This window comes from Gracilinanus agilis, chromosome 3 (genome assembly GCF_016433145.1).
Source record: "Gracilinanus agilis isolate LMUSP501 chromosome 3, AgileGrace, whole genome shotgun sequence".
Taxonomy (NCBI): domain Eukaryota; kingdom Metazoa; phylum Chordata; class Mammalia; order Didelphimorphia; family Didelphidae; genus Gracilinanus; species Gracilinanus agilis.
Window position 1 is genome coordinate 441,042,413 of NC_058132.1, and position 23,700 is coordinate 441,066,112.

The following is a 23,700-nucleotide window of genomic DNA, read 5'->3' on the forward strand; positions in this document are numbered from 1 at the left end:
ATTTTTTTAAATTTTTCATTGTTTAGAAAAATTTTCCATGATTACATGATTCATGTTCTTACTTTCCCCTTTACCCCCCCAACATCCCTTCCCATAGAAAACACATATTTCCACTGGTTTCCATGTGTCATTGATCAAGACCTGTTTCCATATTATTGATAATTGCTCTAGTATGGTCGTTTAGAGTCTACATCCCAAATCATGTCCACATCAACCCATGTGTTCAAGCAGTTGTTTTTCTTCTGTGTTTCCACTCCTGTAGCTCTTCCTCTGAATGTGGGTACCATTCTTTTCCATAAATCCCTCAGAATTGTCCTGGGTCATTGCACTGCTGCTAGTACAGAAGTCCATTACATTCTATTTTACCACAGTGTATCAGTCTCTGTGTACAATGTTCTTCTGGCTCTGCTCCATTCACTCTGCATCAATTCCTGGAAGTCATTCCAGTTCACATGGAACTCCTCCAGTTTATTATTCCTTTGAGCACAGTAGTATTCCATCACCAACAGATCCGACAATTTGTTCAGCCATTCCCCAATTGAAGGGCATACTCTTGTTTTCCAGTTTTTTTGCAATCACAAAAAGCGTGGCTATAAATATTTTTGTACAAGTCTTTTTATCTATGATCTCTTTGGGGAACAAACTCAGCAATGGTATGGCTGGCTCAAAGGGCAGGCAGTTGTTTAGAGCTCTTTGGGCATAGTTCCAGATTGCCATCCAGAATGGTTGGATCAGTTCACAACTCCACCAGCAATTCATTAATGTCCCAATTTTGCCACATCCCCTCCAACATTTATTACTCTCCCCTGCTATCGTTTTAGCCAAGGTTTGTAACATTTTTTAAAAATTAAGATGCACATTTTGAAATATTCCTTAACAATTCTAATGAGATATTTCAATTGGTTTCAACTAGGACTTTTTTCCCCATTTGCACATCTTAAAGTATTCAACTTTTCAAATAATTAAAAGCTGAGGCCACTTCCTTCTGCATCTATTTCTCTTCCTCTTCCCACGTCTTCTGCAAAAAAGTTTAAATTCCATTATTATAATTCTAATTGAAATCCTTTATCATAACATCAGGACTATTCCCAGTAGTCTAAAATTCACTGCTACAGCCATTAGGCAGAGGATTCTACTCAGGGTATCTGGTTAGTTAGAGAAACTTTTTACTTAAGTAGTGGAGAAAGACAAAATCATATGTCTTTGGGGTTTTTCGGCCTCATCTAGTTTTTCTGAGGAACTTTCTGAATATAGTTTGAATAACTGATGCCTACGTCTCTTTAAAATGACTACCTCTTTATAAGAGATCAGAATAAAGGAGAAAAGGAAGGAAAATTGAAGAAAAACATAGTTGAATCCCTATCCAATCTTCAGATCTATAGTGTCTAGATATTAGAGAGTAAAGTACAGACTTTGTGATATCTTACATTACGCCATCATAGAAGTCATGTAGCCAACGCTTCTCTCCTATCGTCTGACACTGCCCAGGTGCTACCCTTCTCTCTCTAGAAGATTAGATATTCAAACTCTTGAACTTATAGGTTGTGAGAGAAGTAACTACATGGCTGAGAATGTTTATGAATGTTCTTTATCTCCCTAGAAGGCTGGGGTTCAGTCAGGAATTCCCATTAGTTGGTTGCATGAATCCTCTCTCCTGGTAGATAGATACCTCGGTTAAGAAAATGACTGGACCATTGCTCTGGATACTTATACTTATGCTAAAGAAACAGTATTCATATAAACTGAGCAGCATAGAGGAGGGAGCTACATAATGCTTATTATGAAGGTACACAAGTGAAAAAATTCAGGAACCAGAGTAGGGAAGAAGCATAAATGAGAGTATTTGAGTAAAAAGTAATATAGGTGGGGAAAATAGTGATGTTTATCATTTAACTATGCTACAGATAATCTGGATAAAAAGAACTAAGTGAAGAGTCTGAAGAAGACATTATAAGCACAACACAGAAGAATTAATGGGGGACTTCAATTTTCCAGACACCTATTTGGAGCTCTCTCTCTGCTAAAAACCAAGTAGTTAATAAGGTTGTGACTTGATGATAACTTTATCTTTCCAAATGAAAAGGAACAAACAAAGAGAAATGGCTATTTTGAATTTTATTCTCACCAACAGGAAGGAAGTTGTTGCTGAGGTTGAAATGAAGAAACCTCTAGAGGAGAGCAGAAGTGACTAGTCCCTCCTAGAGTCTGTGATAGAGGAAAGAAGATCCAGGGCACGTGTGAAATAAATCCTAGATTCTGGGAGAAAGTAGTTTTTTAAATGCTTAAAAGAAAAATATGTATCATATCACAGACCAAAATACTTCAAGGGAAGGTGGCCCAGGAGGGTCACCCAAAAATAAAATTCTGATCAAAATTATCAATAAGCACATGAAAAAGTGTTCTAGATCTCTCCTGATTAGAGAAATGCAAATTAAAACAACTCTGAGGTACCACCTCACACTCAGCAGACTGGCCAATATGGCAGCAAAAGAAAGTGAATTTTTTTAAAGGATCAAGAGAACTAAAACTCAGAATGAGCTAAGAGAACAAAATAAGGATTGATTTTTTTTTTACTTGTATGTTTTTTTTATGTTTTAGCTATATTGAGACAAGGTAAAGAACCTTTGGGGTAGGTGAGATGATGAGAAATTAGAGCAGCTCAGTTCTCTTTTTTCTTCCATTTTCTCTGCCAAGAAGGATATTTTTTGCACTAGAAATAGAAGAACAAAAATGACTGATGAGAAGTTGATTGATGCCGCATTAAGGAGATAGAGAGCAGCTAAGTTCCTAGGCTTATAAAACCACAGATTTAGAACCATCTTCGATGAATTTAAGTCACCTGGTGAACTACCTACTCTGGTACCAAAAGAAATGGGAGATGTGACTACTGAGCCCTTCTCAGTGTTATTTGAAAGAAGAGGGGAAGTGACAGAGGTACCACAAGATTAGAGAAGGGCAAATATTCTGGCTTTCACAAAATGTAAGTTTGGGGCAACTATAGGATGGACAGTCAGTCTACAGGTTCTAAGCCAATGTACAGATTTTCCAGAGGGACCAAATTCACTCATTCATCTCTGTCCTGTGTTCAATCTAACAAGCATTTATTAATCAGTCAACAAGCATTTATTAAGCATGTATTTTGTGACAGCCACCATATGTGGGCTCAAGACAATCTGAAGGATGTATCGAAGATGTTTAAGGAAACATGTTATCATCACAAAAGATGAATATATGAATTCTGCCATTCCTGATGGATGATATCAACAAGTAATGTGAGTTTGCTAAGAAGCACCTTGATACTGAAAGGAAAAAGAATAGATTCTTGGTGCGAGACAGAAAATTCATTTCAACTGTCCCCTCAAGGTAGCCCTCACAAACAAACATCCCTGCAAACTTGTCTAAATTAGTCTCATTTTAATTATGTAGACTCTGAAGCCCAAGGCTCAAACAAAAAAGGAAACTATACCTTTCAAAATATATTAATCTATTTCATTACATCCCAATTGCTTTTAGCTGACTTGTAATTATGCAGTAACATCCAATGAAGCAGAAATTATAAGGTAATTAAGCATGTGTGGAGAGTCACACTCACAGAGGTGAGGGCAGCTGCTTGATATCAACATGACTTGTAAAATAAAACCTTGTTTGCAATAAGGGCCTTTACGAGATCTGTCAGTGTTTCCCTCACTGACAAACTAAATTGCTTCAGCAGGACTGAGTTATTTTAGATCCAGCCCACTAAAGGTGTTTGAGTTTTTAGAAACAACTTAATGTATATTTTATACACATCCTCTCAAAATTCTATGACACGTACCTCGTTAGCAAGAGGGCAAAGGAGATACCATGCTGTCAAGAAGACCTGAGTTCAAATCTTACCTTCTACACTTACTATTGCATGACCCCAGGCATCTTCTTTCAGCCTGAGTTTCCTTATCTGTAAAATGAGGATAAAAACAGCTACTTTACAGGGTTGTTGTGAGTATCAAATGAGATAGCATATTTAAAGTGTTTTACAAACCTTAAAATGCTAAATAAATCTATTATTGTTGTCACTATAACTTATTGTAATAGTTTAAATTTCGTAATTATAAAATTAATGTTAAAATAATTTAAATTAACATTTTAATTTTAATCTGTTAATTAATTAATGTATAATTATATATAATTTATTTTCTATAAAATTATATATATTTACATAAATTTATATAAAATGCAAATATGTAAATGTATATAATTGTGTATAATATAATAATTAATTTTAATTTAATTTAATAAAATCAAATTTATAGATTGATTTAAAAATACTACTACTACTAATAGTAATGATAATAGGAAATGTTTCATCAAGTCTTAGAATACTTACTAGAGATATTCTGAAATGGAATCTGCTTGTGAGCTATTTTTTTTTTAACCCTTATCATCTGTTCTAAAGCAGAAGGACAATAAGGGCTAGGCACTTGGGTTAAGTGACTTGTCCAGGGTCAGATGCTTGGATGTGTCTGAAGCCAGATTTGAAGTCAACCTCCCATTTCTACCTACCAGCCCCTATAAGGTCATTAAAAAAAATCCTTACCAATCAAAAAAAAATCCTCATTACTGTGTATTGGTTCTAAGGCAGAAGAGTGGTAAGGGCTAGGCAATGGGGGTTAAGTCACTTGCCCAGGGCCACACAGCTAGGAAGTGTCTGAGGTCAGATTCAAGCTATTTCTTTGTATGTCTTAATTATGTCCTGACAATGTAGAGACCATGGGCTCTGCAGCTCTACTAAAATCCTACTCCAATGGCCCATGGTGATATAGATGTAGCCTTGAGTTTCTGAAAGTTGTACCAGTGGAATACAAGCTCTGCCAAGTTCCACTATCCCAGACAGACTTCACATTCAAGTCCAACATTTTACTGTGTGGTCTGTCATATGATGGCACTCCCCACCAACCAGCCTTGTACAGTTGAAGAGAAGGCTGAACTTCAAGGCATGGGATCTGAGTTCCCATCCCAGCCCTCCCACTTCTTATTACTTATGTAACTTGCAGCCAATCCCTTCGCCTCTTTAGGTCTCAGATTTCACATCTCATAAATTGAGAGGGGTTGGAATAGAAATCCCATGAAGCCCCTTCCAGTGCTGGATCTATGATTGTCAGATTCTCAGCCAAAAAACTCTGTTTGCTCAGGCATGGAGGGTTTCAATCCATGGGGGAGAAGTAGTAGCCACACAGCTAAAATCACAGAGCTTTTGAACACTGAAATATAGTATACATAGAACATGGACTCAAATTACTTTAAACTCCCATGATAACGCTATCCACTATACAATATTGCCTCTTCTAAGGTATATTAAATTCAACATCCCTTAAACCACTTAAACTGCACTTAAATGTATATTGTTACCATACTCTATTTTTCCTTCTTTTTTGTGAATAGAGGAAATGAAGCTAATCAAAATGAGAATGAAACTAATGAAGGAGCTAAGGAGCTAAAAGAATAAGTATTTTATATAGCAACCCTATATGAATAGGGATTGGACATAGAGACTGGATTTATGATTACATTTGCATAGGAACTCCAAGATAAAGAAACTCCTACCCAGTGCAAGAAGACATGTTCTCTACAACTCATCTTCTTAGAGTAACCCCTCTGGGGTTAGTAAGTTAGTAAGAGAGCAAGTGACTTATCCATGGTCATATGGCTAGTATTTGTCAGAAATAAAACTTGAATCCAGGTCTTCCTGACTCCAAAACCAGATGACCATTCATTATGACAAGTTTAATTTCAATATATTATAAAATATTTATCTTTTCAAGTTATAGAGATTATTTTAAGTAGATAAAATGTTATTTCTTAATATTAAAAACTAAGAAGTCCCTCACAGCCCATGTTTATTGCTACTCTCTTTGGCATACTAAAATTTCATTTAGTGTAAGAAAAAGTAATAACCCCTGCTCTGAATGTTACATATTGTTTAACATGCCTACTAACACTCAAGAATAACTACAATAACAACCAGGAGTTTATGATTGCATAGACAATTTTCTTTTTCCATTTGTCTATTGGATATTTCAGACCAGATGTTCTAGAGAAATTTAAACTCATGTCCAAAACAGAAGTCACCTTTTTCCCTATTTTCATCCCTCTATCAAACTTCCCTATTTCTATCAAAAGTACCACTAAACTTCCAGCCTTTTCTGGAACTTTGCTGTCTCACCCCCTGCAGCCAATCATGACTGCCAGATCTTATTGTTTCTGCCTGAACATCTGCATTTAACCCCTTCTCACACAGCTACTACCTCAGTCTAAGTGAGACCTTAGATTACCACAACAGTTTTCTAAGTGGTCTTCATGCTTTAAGCCTCTCTCTACCTCAGGTGCATCCTACATAGTCCTGCCAAACCAATGTTTCTTAAGTGTAGATCTGACCATATCATTCCCCAACTCAAGAAACTCCAGTAGCTTTCTATCACCTGGAAAGCACATTCTCTTTATCTCTACCTTATGGAATCCCTCTCTTCCTTCAAGATTCAGAGAGGTTATAGATTTAAAGTAAAGAATGTATACACATACACATGCATATAAATTATTAAGTAAAACTAATAATATAGTTATTTGATCTGAAAGTGCATAGATCATTTTACAACAGTAATATCCTCTGCTTCTATTTCTCTCCCTCTTGCTCCAACTTCGATGGGGGAAAAAAAGAAAGAAAAATTTCTTTTAACAAAATATGAATAACTAACAAAACAAATTCCCTCAATGGCTATATGCAAATATATAGATCTAGATAGACATATGTATACACTATATCAATGACTGGATTCTTCATTACCTTTACATAGTTTATGATCCAGTAAACAAGGCCACTGTATGTATATGCATATATATATATATACATATATGTGTGTATATAAATATACATAATTCTGCACCCTAAATCTATTACCTCTAAATGTATGCATATGGGTATATATCATTCTCTGCCCTACATTTGGACTTCTATGTTTATATGTGTGAGTTTATAATATAGATATACATATATGTGTGTATATATATGTGTATATATATATATATATATATATATATATATATACACACTAGCATATAGCCATTGAGGGATTTTGTTTTGCTTGGACATGTATTTTGTTTAAAAAAATGAATTTTTGCAGAGATAGAACAGAGAGAGAAATGGAGGCAGGGAGTATTATTGGTGTGAAATGTTACATGCACTTTCAAATGAGGTCACTGTAGTATTAATTTTACTTAACAGTTTTGTTTTGTTACAAGAGGCTTCACAAAGTGGGAGTAATCTATAAATATTTGTAGTCTAGAAACAAAGTACATCAATAAAATAAGTCCTCAAAAAGTCTTCAGTTCAAAGATCACCTAATTTACATGTATTTCTTTAAAATACCTTCAACAGCTAGTGCCACCCCCAACAAACATATTTAACTAGCTTGTATTCATTCTCTTTGTATTTGTTTTTATATACTTCTATATATCTTTGTTGTCTCCAACATCAGAATGTAAGCTTTTTGCATTTCATTCATCATATTTGTATCTTCATGATATCTCATGTCTAACACAGTGCCTGGTGCAGAGTAGGTGCTTAATAAATACTCAGATTTTCAGATTGTTCTTTGTATATTTGCATGTTTGCCTTTATTGATGGCAATATTCAAAATTTAACAAAAGAAAAAATAGCAAACATATATAGGATGTCCCAAAGTCTTAGTGAAATTTTAAGCTAACAATGACTTTTGGAACATTATTTTTTTATTTTTTTAAAGGAGAGAATACATTTGAGCATTCTTTGAACTGCTTTTTTATTCTTTTACTGCAGGTATCCATTTAATCAAGACACTTCTCCTTTTACGGAAATGATGGATTTCTTAAACTTGACAGATCAAAATTTTACCTCAGAAAAACCATTTAACCGAATGCCATCCAAGATTCTGGTCTCACTTACTCTGTCATTATTAGCACTGATGACAACCGCTATCAACTCTCTTGTGATCACTGCTATAATTGTTACCCGGAAACTACATCACCCTGCCAACTATTTAATCTGCTCCCTCGCAGTTACCGATTTCCTAGTGGCCGTCCTAGTGATGCCCTTCAGCATTGTGTACATTGTGAAAGAATCTTGGCTCATGGGTCAAGTTGTGTGTGACATATGGCTGAGTGTTGATATTACCTGCTGCACATGTTCTATCTTGCACCTCTCAGCTATTGCCTTGGATAGGTATCGTGCAATCACAGATGCTGTCGAGTATGCCAGGAAAAGGACACCCAAGCAGGCTGGAATTATGATCACTGTGGTGTGGACTATTTCAGTTTTTATCTCCATGCCACCTCTATTCTGGAGACATCATCAAGAAGATGAATGCATAATCAAACATGACCATATCGTTTTCACCATTTATTCTACATTTGGAGCTTTCTACATACCACTAGCATTGATTCTGATCCTTTATTATAAAATATACAGAGCAGCAAAGACATTATACCATAAAAGAAATGCTAGTCGTGTTGCAAAAGGAGAGCTGAATGGTCAAATACTCTTGGAAAGTGGTGAGAGAAGCACTCACCTGGTCTCTACACCATATGTACAAGAGAAGTCTTTATCTGACCCTTCAACAGACTTTGACAAAATCCAAAGCACAATAAAAAGTCCCAGGTCAGAATTAAGGCCAGAAAAGTCTTGGAGGAGGCAAAAGATTTCTGGAACAAGAGAACGGAAAGCAGCCACTACCTTGGGATTAATCCTAGGTGCTTTTGTAATATGCTGGCTTCCCTTTTTTGTCAAGGAAGTAATTGTCAACATCTGTGATAAATGTCAAATTTCAGAAGAACTGTCTAATTTTTTGGCATGGCTTGGCTATCTCAATTCTCTTATAAATCCACTGATCTACACGATCTTCAATGAAGATTTCAAGAAAGCATTTCAGAAACTTGTGAGATGCAGACATTAGCTTTAAAAAATATATAATATTGAAAGCTGTTTTGTGTACATCTATATGCATATATGTGCATTTACTTATGTTGAAATTTTGTGTAAAAAGAAATATTTTAAGTGCTTCAGATTTTAAATTTTGTATTGATTACTGATTAAAGATGGTTTTATTTGACCATCATTATGGGGTATTGTGAATCAAAGAATGAAAGCAGTATCCATTTTTCCTATTCATTTTTTTGTCAAATGTTAATGGGATATATCTTTTATTTTGTTGATGATCATAGTAGAGAAAAACTTTTTGAATGCTATCAAACTCCTTAATATCTAAGGACAGAAAATGTTTAAAAGATGACTTTATATATTTCTGCTCTTCATTTCTAAAGTGAAGATGAAATTCATTCATTAAACATACCATGCTCCCTCAATTAACTATTTTCTAACACCTCACCTCCAAGAAGTCCCATCTCATTTGAACAAAATAAAGGTAGAATAGCTTTATTGCTCCAGAGATGTAGAATTATGATTTATAAATATATAAAAGTTCTATTATCCTCATTTAAAATCCCATCAAGAATGTATTATCCACAACTCAGGATTTTAAGTGAAAGAATAATCCTAGTAATAAATTAAGAAGAATTTACATATGACTCTTGCTTACCGACAAATATTTTTGTAAAGTCTTAAAATATATCTTCTAAAGGAGAAAAATGCATTTTATTTACCGATCATGTTGGCAGGATCCAATATTAATTGATTATCAAAGCATATTTTAAACTTTAGCATTAATGAATCTTTGATTTTTTTTAGAATATTTGGTGGTCTGTGTAAAACCCAACATTTGTCTGGTGGGACCTCTGATGATGCTTCCAGACTTTTGAAGTTCATGAGGTCAGCTCTGGTTTGGCATATTCAGTCCTAAGTTCAAAGAAGAAAAAATACTAGAAAACAAAACAAAGGTTCCATGTGCTCACAGACACATGGTAGTCAAATGTAACTAGGGCAACCATTCCCGCTCATCCCCCAGCCCTTGGAAACTCAAAAGAGATCTTGTTTCAGTAGCTTTCAAGAAAGAAAAGAGTGAGAGATAGGGATACTAATGAATTCTTTTTTATATGAATCCAATTTCACCTCAGCACCTCCTGAGTTATTAGTGTTTCTGGTTCCTCAGACAATTAGCTGGTTTGTTGTTTGTTTTTTTAAGTTACATAAATGCTAGCTCCTTAGTCATCAATGGCTGCAAAAGGGTCCTTCTCCAAAATTTCTATTTGATTCCTTGGATTGGAACAGAGCAGACATATCAGGGTTCTGTGACCAGGCTCAACATTATAATTGCCTGTGTGAGCTAGTCAACAAATTAAACTCAACTTAATATTTATGAAGTGTATATTATATGCAGATCACCATATTAACTGCTATTCCCCTAGAGAAAAAGGAACCCTCTCTCATATTTACTAGTTACACTAGGCTTATGCCTGATCCAAGTGGAAAATACTGATGATCCAATTCACACCCTCCAAGTTAGGTATGTTCCTAATTTCCTTTAAAAGTCAGACGGGTATGCCCAAAAAGCCTCACCAAAGTATTTCTAGGGAATATCTTTAGTTTGTTCCCTGAATATCTTGAAAATGGAGCAATGGTGATATGCCACTCTTCCTGGAAAGAGACAAATTTCCTTTGTGTTTATGTAGATGTGTTCCCTGGACCTAAATATACAAAATAAAATAAATAGACTAGCAATATTTTTCTAGATCCATTATAAAAGTGGGGGAGGGGAAAATCAGCACATTGGTAGTTTGTACTTGCAAACATCTTTAAATAAAAAACATTTGCAACAGTTAATATGTGTTTACCATTATCCTAGGGATCCTAAAATGCTTGCATTCAAATATTTATTTTGAAAGAAAATATCATCACTATGACTTAAACAAACAGGATCAGAAATTTAGGACTGGAAGGGATATTGGAAAAATAGTCCAAAGCCCTCATTTTGCTGTGAATTTTAAAAGTTCATCAGAATCCAAATCTAGAACTTGCTTTTGCTGCTCCTATGCAACACTTAAGAAATCTAGTCTATAATACCCACTATATTAAGAATAAATTTTTGCAATATTTCTAGGGTCCACAATAATCTCAATCCACCTTACCGTTTCTCTCCAATTAGCCCAATAACCTCATTGTCCCTAGCACTAATCACTTCAGTGAGTTTCTTTGTTTATTTCTTCTATGCCATTTTGCTCCCCCTTCTGCATTCCTATCCAAACTCTTCTTATATTTCAAAGTTCATGCTAAGTCTCACTTCCTTCATGAAGCCTTCCTAAATTACTCCAGATTATCACTGATTTCTTTCTTTTCTGAATCCTACATCACTACAATTGATATCACATAGCTCAGCACTCAGTAGTTATGTGGTTATTTCATGTGTATTGATATCATTCGACTGGATGGTAATCATAAGTTATATATAAATATATATAAATATCTTATATAGATACTGTTTAAAAAAGTACTTCACAACTTTGTTGTTGTTGACTAGCCTACCAAAATCAAAAGGTCATTCTTGTTCCTCTTCCTCATCTTGAATCATTGCTGTGTACCCAAAATTAAAATGTAGAAGGTAAGGGATAACATTATGCTTAATATACTTCCTCTGATATCACAGGTTTTTATGGTTATGTCAACTTTAGAGAGAAAGCTATGATATAGAAAGAATTAGTTCAATATACACTCTACTGAAACATATCCCTTCCCTCTTTGCTAATATCAGAATAACCAGATTTAAACAAACCAGTTCTTTAAAATCTTTATTTTTATAATGATCACATTCACTTGGGAGAAATCACCAGGATGCTAACCTAAGTTGTGTATGCTTCAGGGATTCTCCTAGAGACCAATGTTGAATGGCCTTCAGCCACACTCCCAGGTGCTATTTATAGATACACAAGGACAGCTGAGTAAGTAGCGAATTGAAATCATAGGATTTAGATTTAAACAGGAACTTAGTTATTTAGTCTAAAGCTTTTATTTTATAGATGCAGAAATAAAAAACTAGAGATGATCATCTTATTTAATTATTTAGTGTCAGAGCTGGAATTTGAACCCAGATTCTGTGACTGCAAATCCAATGTTTTTTCCACTATACTACAAAAGCAGATTTGCAAGACTACTTTTAAGTATCTTTATCCTATTATTTTGATGTTATAAAATATGGGATCTTAACTCATAAATGGCCTTTAGTGTGCTCAGGTCAGTATTTCTCTTATGACATCATGTTAATCTGTAGATTTAAGATTCTACCTGCTCTATTTGTAAAACAAAGAAGTTCTCAATAAGGGAACCCTAATGCATGCCTGATACCTCAATATTAAGAAGTTGTCTTCTCTTTGTCCTTTTCTGAAACATGTCCTATGTGAAAAACATTTGGAGGATATAAGTTGATTAGATGATCCTCATGTTTCTCCTTTCCATAGATTAGGGTCTGTGCTGCTATTTACATGTATGCCTTTAAAGCAAAGTCAAAAAGAAAAAAATTAAAATTCATTTTGTTTCTTCCTAGTATTAAAACTTCCCAATAATGAAGGACAATATATAATGTTTGCTTTTTTATGAAAAAAAACCCTTTTTAAGGTGGCTGCAGAAATATTTGAGATCCTCTGACCAAAAGAATATGCTCAAAATATAAATTATTTATAGTCTCTGGATAATAAGATTTGCTTCTTGTATTGGTACAAGACTTAAATATGAATTGTATTCTTTTCCTTTGACAAAACAAAGTAACATAAAATAAAACATTCTTCAAATGATAAGTTGTGTCTAACTGGATGATTTCCAAATATCCTTCAGCATTTTATTAAGAATAAATTTTAGGGAAAAAACTAAGAATGAATAAAAATTGACCACAGAGACAGTTTTCTTATGCTTCCATGAATTATGCCTTCAAGCATGTCATAGAATAGAGTTTCCCCAAGCCAAGAAATCATAAAATTCATAATAAAACTGACCTATGGTTCCTTATTTCACATGAGTCGGTTCAGGAATTTGATAATCTCATACAAAAATCAATTTAGAGCAAAATCAATTCATTTTATTTTCCTCAATGAGCAATCAGTAAAAATTGGTTACTGAAAAATAAAATTCAGTACTGAAATGTTCTATCAGTAAACCATTTAAAACTATAAATGAAAAGAAAAATGGAAGTTCTCTTCATCATTCATCCTTACCATTTACCCTTTTCTGGGCTCTAGCCTTTGGAAGACTAATTTTGAATTGAATTGCTTTGCATTAGGTGCCAGACTCTGAGAAAATTGACTCATCTGCATATTTTTCCTTCAAAATAAATCTTTAGCTAGATTTTATGGGTGAAAGAGAAAAGGACCATAGGGAAAGATCACAACACAAAGTAAATCAATACATGGGATATATTCACATTTATCCTATAATAAAAGAGACATTTCCATTTTTTGTTTGTTTAAAGAAAATTGTGCTGGAAGGACACAAATGAAAATACATTTTAACCTGTTATCAGCTATTTGTCACTGGATAAATTGTATTATATTTCCTGGAGATTTTTTTCTTTTCTTCAAAAAAATTACTCAGTTGAGTTTGTACTCCTATGATTTAGGTAGTGGAGTCTTTGAGAGTTTTTGTGGTTTGACTGGTGGGGAGCTAAATGGAACTCAGAAGCCCAAAGTCTCTCTTTTTACCTACCAACAGAGATAAAGCTCCTTGCTTTTGGCAGTACATAAAATCACACCTGACTCCTAATATCTGAGTGGGGAAGTTGGCCCATATTTGCAGGGTACCACTGATTTGGAGCATGCTCAGTCAAAAGAACCCAGCTGTGTTAATCTACTTCCATCTAGGGCCTGACTGTGAGTACATTGACCTATGGCCTGTACAAACAGCGGTATTGTTCATGCAGAACTAACTTGACTATATAAAGAATGTGAATTTGTGGGGGGGTTTTGTGCTGTTGCATAGCTTGCTGGTAACTATTTTTGTGCACAGTGAAGCTGTGTGTTCAGTCTGCAGGGCAGCTATACAAATTGTCTCCTGTACTTTGTCAGTTTAACTCATCCGAACTTAATTTGGTGATATTAGCACAATAGGAATAACACAGTTTGACTGCCCAGGGATATAGATACCTATATCATCTCTCAACACAGTCTTAAAATGTCCACTACAATATAAACTACCCTACTGACCAACGCTATTCTTTCTTCTTTTTCCCTTCTTTTTCTCTATCTTTTTTCCTTTTTTCTCTTCTTTCCTTCTAATAACAATAACTAATATTTTTATAGCACCTACTGTGTATCAGGAACTGTGCTAAATTTTTCATCTTTAAACAACCCTGGAAGGTAAGGGCTATTATAATTATTCACATTTTACAGATGAGGAAATTGAGTCAAACAGAGGTTAATAGTCTGATGTTGAATTTGAACTCAAACTAGGTATGTAGCCTTTCCAAATTTATAGAACCCTGACTGAAAAAAGTCTTCAAAAACTCAGGATTACCCCCATACCATGAATGTCAGCCTCTACCTTAGAAAAATAGAATATATCTCCAATGAGAGCCTGATCATTTCTAAAACTATCAAAACTAAGAGATCGGAGAAGAGAACTGATAGAAATCTGATATACATTGGTACTAGGGACCTTACTTTCAAGTTACAAAATAAGGTGAGAAAAGTGAAAAATTTTAAAATAAAAATAAACTGAATTGACAAATCATTCTTTTTTTTAATGTGTTTCTTTACACAAGAAACTGTTTCATTCCCCAATTCCTGTCATCAAGGGTTCTTTACCAGCCTTTTTGACAAGCAATCTCCACTCCTACTTTTCTCTTTCTAGAACATTATCCTTGCCCCTAAGTGGAATAAGGGATAAGGAAGAAGGAAGTTCTCATAAATAAAAGATCACTGAAAGGTTCTAAATGAAATTTGGGGAAAAGGAGGTTGCTTGGTCTAACTAAATGTTGTTGTTTGCTGCCCCTTGCTGGTAGAAGGTAAAATTGCTTAATCACACGAAATGAATAAGTCCTGATACTGAAAACTTGGAAATATTTATTATGTACATTCATAAGAATGAAATGTTCTCATAAAAGTTGGCCAAACTCATGAAAAATCATTATTCTACCTAATATCTATTTATAAGACTACTACTTGAAAGAATATCAGGTGAAAGCAGAAAACCAAAACTACATAAGAAAACAATTTCTTTGGAGTGGAATCAAAGCATTCTGAAAAATTCTATATAATTTAGAGGCACAATATTTGCCACATTCTACTCTTTATCTAAAAAGCATAGAAAAAGTTCTCATTACCTGAAGAACATTGTACACAGTAACAGCAATATCATACCATGATCAACTGTGAAAGATTTAGCTACTCAATACAATGCTCCAGGGCAATTCTGAAGGACTTATAACAAAGAATGCTATCCATCTCCAGAGAAAGGAATTGGTGGAGTAAGATGCAGATCAAAGCATGTTATCTTCCAATTTAGTTTAATTGTGGTTTTATTTTGGATTTTTGGTTTTATATGAGTATTCTTTTACAACAATGACCAATATAGAAGTATGTTTTGCATAATAATACATGTATAACCCAGATCAAATTGTTTACCATCCTCAAGAAGGGGCAGGGAAGTGAAGTAAGGAGGCAATTTGGATCTTACAATTTTGGAAAGTAAATGCTGAAAATTGTTATTACATGTAATTAGGAAAATAAAATATCTGAATTTAAAAAAATAATAAAGAAAAGGTTCTCATTTAAAAGTTAAAGGAATGCAACATAAGAAGGTAAATAGATTAATTTTTTAAGTTTGAAAGAATTACATGAAATAATGAAGAGTAAAACAAGTAGTAAACCAAGAGTAAAACAAAAAAAAACATTATAATCAGCTACAGATTTAATATTTGAAGAATAACTTGTAAATGTTCATCACCAGAGGATGTACTGAAAAATGGAAATATGAAAGATATAATCTATATGTATTGCCAGATGATGCCTTCTATGGTATGGGGAGGAAAGGAAAGGTCTCAATAAGAATTAATTAATTAGATAATTAATTAATAACAAAAGATAAAGGAAAAACACAAATAAGACTTTCTCCCATCGAATCCCATTAATGACTCTGGTAAGTGCCAGGGAATTGAAAGAGGTGGAAAGAGGTAAAAAACTGTGTCTGGAGTCATGAATAGTGACAAAAGTTGGACTGGAAGTCAGATCTTCCTTAAAGAAAAATCATCACTAAATAAGGAGGAATATTTTTAAAAATAAAGCTGATACGGAAAAGTGAACATGGAAAGTATTCTTGTATTTGGTTCTTTCTGATCCTTTCAGGATTTTTCCAAATATTCTTCTGGTTTAGCTTTTGGAGGTTGTTAGGGCAGAAACTGGGCACTGCTCTGGAAACTCATTTCTTTTGAAAAAGAGTTTGGTCAGGTGAGTTCCTTGATCAATTTGATGTAGTTTCCAATAGGTCAGTCTTTGATTTACCAAGCCTCTTTCCTTATAGACTGTGGCCATGCCCATTGCCATCTTGCTAACAAGACATGACTCTCAAGTTTCTGTGTGCAAAGCTACTCTCAAGACAATTTGGTTAGCTGAAAGTCCTAAGACAAAAGGAGGAGACACCACTAGGCTGGTCTACAAGAGAACAGGACAAGAAAATTTCATTTTTTTCCTTTCTTACTGAATATAATATGTTTTGAATTGGAAGAAAGGTTTTTCTCCCTTTTCCCTTTCCCCAGAATCCATTACTATTTAGCTGCTTTATGGCAGAAACTTATGTGTTTGCCAACAGCTTTCTAAGCATGTCAGAGAGCAGATATTGAGAGTAGATTTTTCCCACTCCAGGAAATCAACATCAAGAAAAAGAAAATCTGTGGGGTGGCTCAGTGGACTGAGTCAGGTCCAGAGTTGGGAAGTCCTGGGTTCGAAGTTGGCCTAGATACTTTCTAGTTGTGTGACTCTGGGTGAGTCATTTAACCCCCTTTGCCTAGCCGTTACCACTCTTCTGCCTTGGAACCGATACACAATCAATATTGGTTCTAAGATGAAAGGTAAGGGTCTTTTTAAAATCTGTACTTTGTTCCCCATTTAAACTAACAATGATTTAGAAAGCACAGGTCTATGGAGAAAGGGATTGCTTGCCCAGAAACCCCAAAATAGCTATTTTCTGGAGGAAATCCCCAACCACAAGGTGGCATTATGAGTCTGAAGGAAACCATGCCGAATCCCGTGGGAGAGAAGGATTTAATTGAAATGCCAGGATTTTGCCCTTCGGACAACTTCAAATTTACTCCCTTCCAAGAAATACTATTATAAATGCTTTACATTTACTTTCTGTGGGCTCCTGTGAGTTCTTTGTGCCCTATGAATTTTCTGTGGTACCAAATAAAGACTATCTTTTGCTCATTATGCATTTGTTGCCTTGAGTGCCTTGAATTTCCACCACTGGGGGAAACCTAGACATGAGCTGTATTTGAAATAGGGACACAATGAGCCAAAGACAGAATCTGTCCTTCTTGGATCAGCCTCCACCTGGTCCAGAGCCAGGGGGAACCAGGGCCACAGATTACATTTCTGTTACTGTTCTTTTTACAGATAGATGTTTGTTTGCCAAAGGGGGCAGAAAATGGATGTCCATTGAGTAAAATCTCTTGAGATAGTTCCAAGAACCTGAGAGAAAACTAAGCCTAGATAACTGTTTAAGGGCAGCTCCAAAGCATATAAGGGTCTAAAGGATGGATTCAGTGCATTGTTGTCCATTGGTTCACATATATGATTTTTCAGATCTTAAAAATTATACCTGAGAAATTATAAATCACAGAACTACTTGAGGAAAAAAGAAAAATTGTGTATTGTTTGTTTTATACATGATAGAACTGTGGACCCTGGATTTTTCAACCTGAGTTAGAAATGTTCAGTAGCATTAGAAACCAATGGTGATAACAATAGGAAAAGAGAACATGAAAAACCAGAAATCAGAACAGAAAATAGTTGTTGCCTAAGAGAAAAGCTGATATCAGAGACATCCACTGAAGATATGAGTAGCTGCTTCCAACTGAGCCACCCGAGATACTTATCTATAGGTAGAATACTTTCTGAAAGCTGTACAGAGAAAACCAGATCCTCTTGTTGTATAAATTGCTCATTCATTTATTGTTCTTTAGTATCATCTAGAACTTGATAGTTTGCTCCCTAGCAGATGTGATGCTGTGGCTGCTTCTTGGAAGGAAGTATAATCTTGTTTTATGAAGCACTGACTGGGACTGTTACCCTTATAGTACCATCTGTAGATGAGGAATCTCTCCTGGATCACTGCAATATCATGGCAAAGGGGCTTCTGTAGCTCAATGACACTATGATCTTTGCTGGGCAGGGTTACCCAAGATTGACAAGCCATTGTGAAGAGTTATGACAAAAGGTGTCACTGGAGAAGAAAATAGCAAACCACTCCAGTATCTTTATCAAGAAAACAGTATTAAAATGACAAAAGATATGACACCAGAAGATGAGTCCTTTAGTTGAAGAGGTATCCAACATGTTCCTGGGGAAGAACAGAGAACAATTACAAGTAGCTCCAGAACTAATTAAGTTCTGGGCCAAAGTCAAAAAGAAGCTCAGCTATAGATGTGTCCAAGAATGAAAGGAAAGTCAACGCTAAAAAGATTAATTACATAGGAACCTGCAATGTAAGTTTTATGAATACTGAGGTAAATTGGATGTGTTCAAACAGGAAATGGAAAGATTAAACATCTGCATCTTGAGTGTTAGTGAATTTAAATGGACAGTAATGGAAAAATCTATAAAACAAGATCTAGAACTGTCTGTAGCTCATATCATGACATTCTTATTGCAAAATTCAGACTTATATTTAAGAAAGTCAGGAAATCCATTGACTATATAGGTGTGACCTAAATAAGATCCCTTGTAAATATGAAGTAGACATCATGAGTGGACTTAAGGGATTATATCTGGTAGGCAGAGTTTCTGATAAACTATGGACAGACAACTATGGTTGAGACAGCAACAAAAAACATTCTAAAGAAAAAGAAGAGCAAGAAAGATAAGTGGTTCTCTAGTGAAGCTTTACAAATGATTAAGGAGAAAAGGAAAAATATACTCAATTGAATGCAGAATTCCAGGGAATAGCAAGGAGATATATGAAGGTTTTCTTAAATGTGTAATGCAAAGGAATAGGAAAAAATAGAATGGAAAAGACAAGAGATCTCTTCAAGAAAAATTAGAGATATCTAGGGAGCATTTCATGCAAAAATGAGCATGACAAAAAACAAAAATGGTAAGAATTTAATGTAAGTAGAAAATATTAAGAAAAGGTGGCAAGAGTATATACAGAAGAACTATACAAGAAAGATCTTAACATCACCAATAATCACAATGCTGTGGTTACTGATCCATATCCTGGAGAATGAAGTCAAATAGGCATTAGAAAGCACTGTGAACAATAAAGCTAATGGAGACAACAGAATTCTAGTTGAGCTACTTAAAATCCTAAAAGATAATGATATTAAAGTGCTGCACTTAATACATCAGCAGATTTGGAAAGTTCAAGAGTAGCCAATGGATTGGAAAAGGTCAGTTTATATCTTAGTCCTAAAAAAGGGCGATGCCAAAGAATGTTCAAATTACTGAAATATTGTGTTTATTTCACATGCCAGGAAAGTTATGCTTAAGATTCTGCAAGATAAGCTTCAACAATATGTAAACCAAGAATTACCAGAAGAGCAGGTTGGTTTTAAAAGAGGCAGAACTTAGAGGCCACAATATTCACAGGATTACAGAGAAAGCAAAGTTCCAGAAAAACATCTACTTCTAAAACTATGATCACGGCAATTCATCCCATCACTTCCTGGGAAATAGAGGGAAGAAAAATGGAAGCAGTGATCTATTTTATATTTTTAGGCTCAACGATCACAGTAGACAGTGAGTGCAACCATGAACATAAAAAACTATTGCTTCTTGGAAGGAAAACTATGGCAAATCTAGATAGCATACCAAAAAACAAAGACATCATCTTGCTGATGAAGATCTGTAGAGTCAAGCCAAGGGTTTTTTCTCAACAGCAATATATGGCTATGAGAGATGGACTATAAGGGAAGTTGAGCACCATAGAACTGATGCTTGTGAATGGTGGCACTGAAGCAGACTTTTGAAAATTTCTTGAAGAACAATAAGAATCAAATGAGTCAATAGTTAAAAGAATTAATTCAGACAATTCATTGGAAAGTCAAATATTGAAGCTGAAATACTTTGGCCACATAGAAAATAGAGCTCATTAGAATGTTGGAACAGATTGAAGACAAAAGGAGAAGGTGATGGCAAAGATGAGATGGATAAACAGTTTCATGGAAGCAACTAACATGGACTTGGACAGACTTTGGGAGATAGTGGAAGATAGTACCTGGCATGCTATTGTCCATATAAGGTCACAAAGAATCAGACATGACTGAATGACTCAACAACACAAACAATAGTAACATAGCACTGAGAGAGATTAAAACACTGAAAGGATTTGCCTACCTTGTTTTGTATTGCTCCACTTGGTTTATAAGAGAGAACCCTTCAGAAGCCACACATGCCTGAGAATCTCTGTAGTTCTCTAGTATAATGAAACTGCTTATCATTGAAAAATTTAACAATGATTTAGTATTTAGCCCAGGAAAGCTGATCTGGATAGTTTTAAAGCTGGAGCTCAGGGATACTACTTTCCTTTTGAATGGTTTTAATTATAAAGAATTTTGGTGGGGTTTTTTTAATATCAAGTCTAAATTTGCTTTTCAAAGTCTACTCATTGCTCATAGTTCTTCTAGGGACAAATGTAATCCCTTCTATACATAAAAATCTGTCAAATGCTCGCAGACACATCTCATGTTCATCTTAAATCTTCTCTTCTCCAATCTAATCATCCCAAATTTCTTCCTATCACATGAACTAGAGGTTATTCCTGTTGTTTTCCCTTCAACATTCTCTATTTTTGTATTCTGATCATAGTAGAGTACAGTAAGTCTATCATTTCACTGATCCTGGATATTCTGTTGTGGAGAAAATGGATAAAAACTGTGTGGTATAAGTTTTGGAGGAAGTATCTTCTCCCCAGAAAAAGTAGCCCTAGAGGTCAAAGAAACAGAGCTATGGGTTCTGTTTTTGTACAAAAAGACAGATACTCATGGTGGCAAGGATGAGAGATCCTGCTTTCTATCTTGAATGAGGTCTCCACTGTATTAGAGATTTCCTACCCCTGAATATTCTGATAATACCATCCTTAGACAATGATGTATGTAATTTCAAAATGAACAACCCTTTCCCCAAATCTCCTGAACATCCTCTCTCTATTCCTTAACCATCTAAATAAGGAAAATGGCTGAGCAACCTCACCTGATAGGATCTTATTTCACAATATAATTTCACCCTAAGGCTATGTAAAAGCTTTTTATATATATATATATATATATATATATATATATATATATATATATATATATATATAATGTGTGTTTCTCCTGTTCTATATACATCAGCTAATGCTAATTAAGTTTTTTATCTTCCAATGTTATCTTCCTTGATTTTTTGACCTCCAGTCAAGGAGGCCGAAGTGAGAAGAATTACACTCCAATAAGATCTGAGGACTTTTGCAATGAGAATTTCTCTGACACTGAATACATTCTAAAACAGAGAATTAGCTTTCTTAGTTGCTCTATCATGCTGTTGACTCAAACTGAGCTCACAGTCTACTAAAATCTAAGATCTTTTTCAAATTAGACTCCTGTCTAGTGACACTTTCCACATCTTATCCTTGCAAAATTGATCTTTTGAACCCAAGCATAAGATTTTACATTTCTCCCTATTACANAAAGAGAGAGAGAGAGAGAGAGAGAGAGAGAGAGAGAGAGAGAGAGAGAGAGAGAGAGAGAGAGAGAGAGAGCTCTGCAGGGTCCAGGGTAGAGAGAGAGAAAAGGCACCAAAACTCTCTCTTTTATACTTCCTCCGACACCTCCCACAAAGGAAGTGGGAGGTGTTGGGGGAAGTTGTAGCAGGGAGTCCTGAGAGACTATGTCTCCCAGGGCTTAGAATAATTATAAACTACACACTACCTTTCCCAAATATTGTTGAAATAAAAATTATTTCCTTTTGCTATTTTTCCCTGACTAATGAGGCAAAACTCAGGATAAGAAATTAAAGATAATTTGTTAAAAAATACTTCAAGATAGGAACACATGAATGGACTGATCGTTGGAGATCTGCCAATGTCAGGGTGGGTTAGTTTTTTATAACAAAACTTTCAAAATAAGATAGACAAGGTTTTATGGGTTTCAATGAGCAAAAGAGGTGGGCTTATGCAGCTCAGTTTCTACCCAGCTATGTGCCATTTTGCACTGATGGGACAGGTAGGATTTCAGATATGATACCTCCCATACCAGGTGGCCATGTGACTTGTCTACATTGCAGACTAAACAACACCTCCCTCCCAACAACAACCAGCAGGGCTTGTAACACAGTGGATCAGAGTCAAGATATTGCTCTGCCTCAAGTTAGCTTTGTAACCCTGAGCAAGAAACAACTTTTATTTGTATTAGTTTCCTCAACTATTAAAAAAAGGGATAATAATGCCAACTATGTCTCGGGGCTGTTGTAAGGATCAAATGAGATAACATTTGTAAAAACACTTAGCAAAGTGCCTAGGACATAGTAAGTCTTAGATAAATGCATGTTTCCTTCTATTCTTCCTTTTACATTGTCATCGGAATAATCTTTCTTTTACACAGGTCACTGGTCTCCTCAAAAATCTTCAGTGTCTCCATATTATCTACCCAGTAAAGTTCAAACAGTGTCAGACTGACCAGTCTGAACTTGTAGCTCAGGTTTGGTATTGTATTGAAATGAAACACTGGATGGAAATGAAAGTCTTGTAATCCATCCATCTAAAAGTCAACTAAAGGAGGCTCTACTTAGTCATAGCAAGAGAATGGAATTCAGAGCACAAAAAGGATGCAGCGTCCATTCTGCTAAACATAACTCTATGCAGTGGCAGCTTAATGATGGCTGAGGCGTGCCTAGATTATCTAAGATGTAATATTCTTGAAAGAGGCTGAGGAACCTGCTTTTGTTACACTAGGAAAATGGTATATGCATGGACATTCTACATCAACCTAGCACATAGTTGAGAGCAGTCTTTTTTCCATTGACCCAATAACTACAACTATCTATATCTTTAAAAATGAATTAATGGGGGAGGGGGCAGCTGGGTGGCTCAGTGGGTTGAGAGATAGGCCTAGAGATAGGAGGGCCTAGGTTCAAATCTGACCTCAGATATTTCCTAGCTGTGTGACCCTGGGCAAGTCACTCAACCCCCATTGCCTAGCCCTTACTGCTCTTCTGCCTTAGAACCAATAAACAGTATTGATTCTAAGACAGAAAGTAAGGGTTAAAAAAAGGTGAATTAATGAGGAGGCAGTTAGGTAGCTCAGTGGGATTGAGAGCCAAGCCTGGAGACAGGAAATGCTGGGTTCAAATATGACCTCAGATACTTCCTAACTGAATGACCCTCAGGAAGCTACTTCACCTCTCTTTACCATGATCCACTGGAAAGAAAATGGCAAACTATTCAGTACCTTTGCCTTGCTGCTTTTCTGCCTTGGAACCAATACACAGTATTGATTCTAAGGCAAAAGTTTTTTTTTTAAAAAATAAAAATGAAAAGAGCATCCTTAGGCTTTTTGCTGCATTTGAATC

At 35.2% G+C, this 23,700-nt stretch overlaps 1 protein-coding gene across 1 annotated transcript; it reads left to right on the forward strand.

Moving 5' to 3' along the window:
* Positions 1 to 7,865: 7,865 nt before the first annotated feature.
* HTR1F (5-hydroxytryptamine receptor 1F) lies at positions 7,866 to 8,960 on the forward strand. Its single transcript, XM_044666925.1, has one exon. It carries the CDS (start codon positions 7,866 to 7,868, stop codon positions 8,958 to 8,960), a length of 1,095 nt encoding a protein of 364 aa, XP_044522860.1.
* The last annotated feature ends 14,740 nt before the right edge of the window (positions 8,961 to 23,700 follow it).

Excerpts from the sequence above, each read along its gene's own strand:
- HTR1F (XM_044666925.1), top strand. The coding sequence starts at position 7,866 with ATGATGGATTTCTTAAACTTGACAGATCAAAATTTTACCTCAGAAAAA.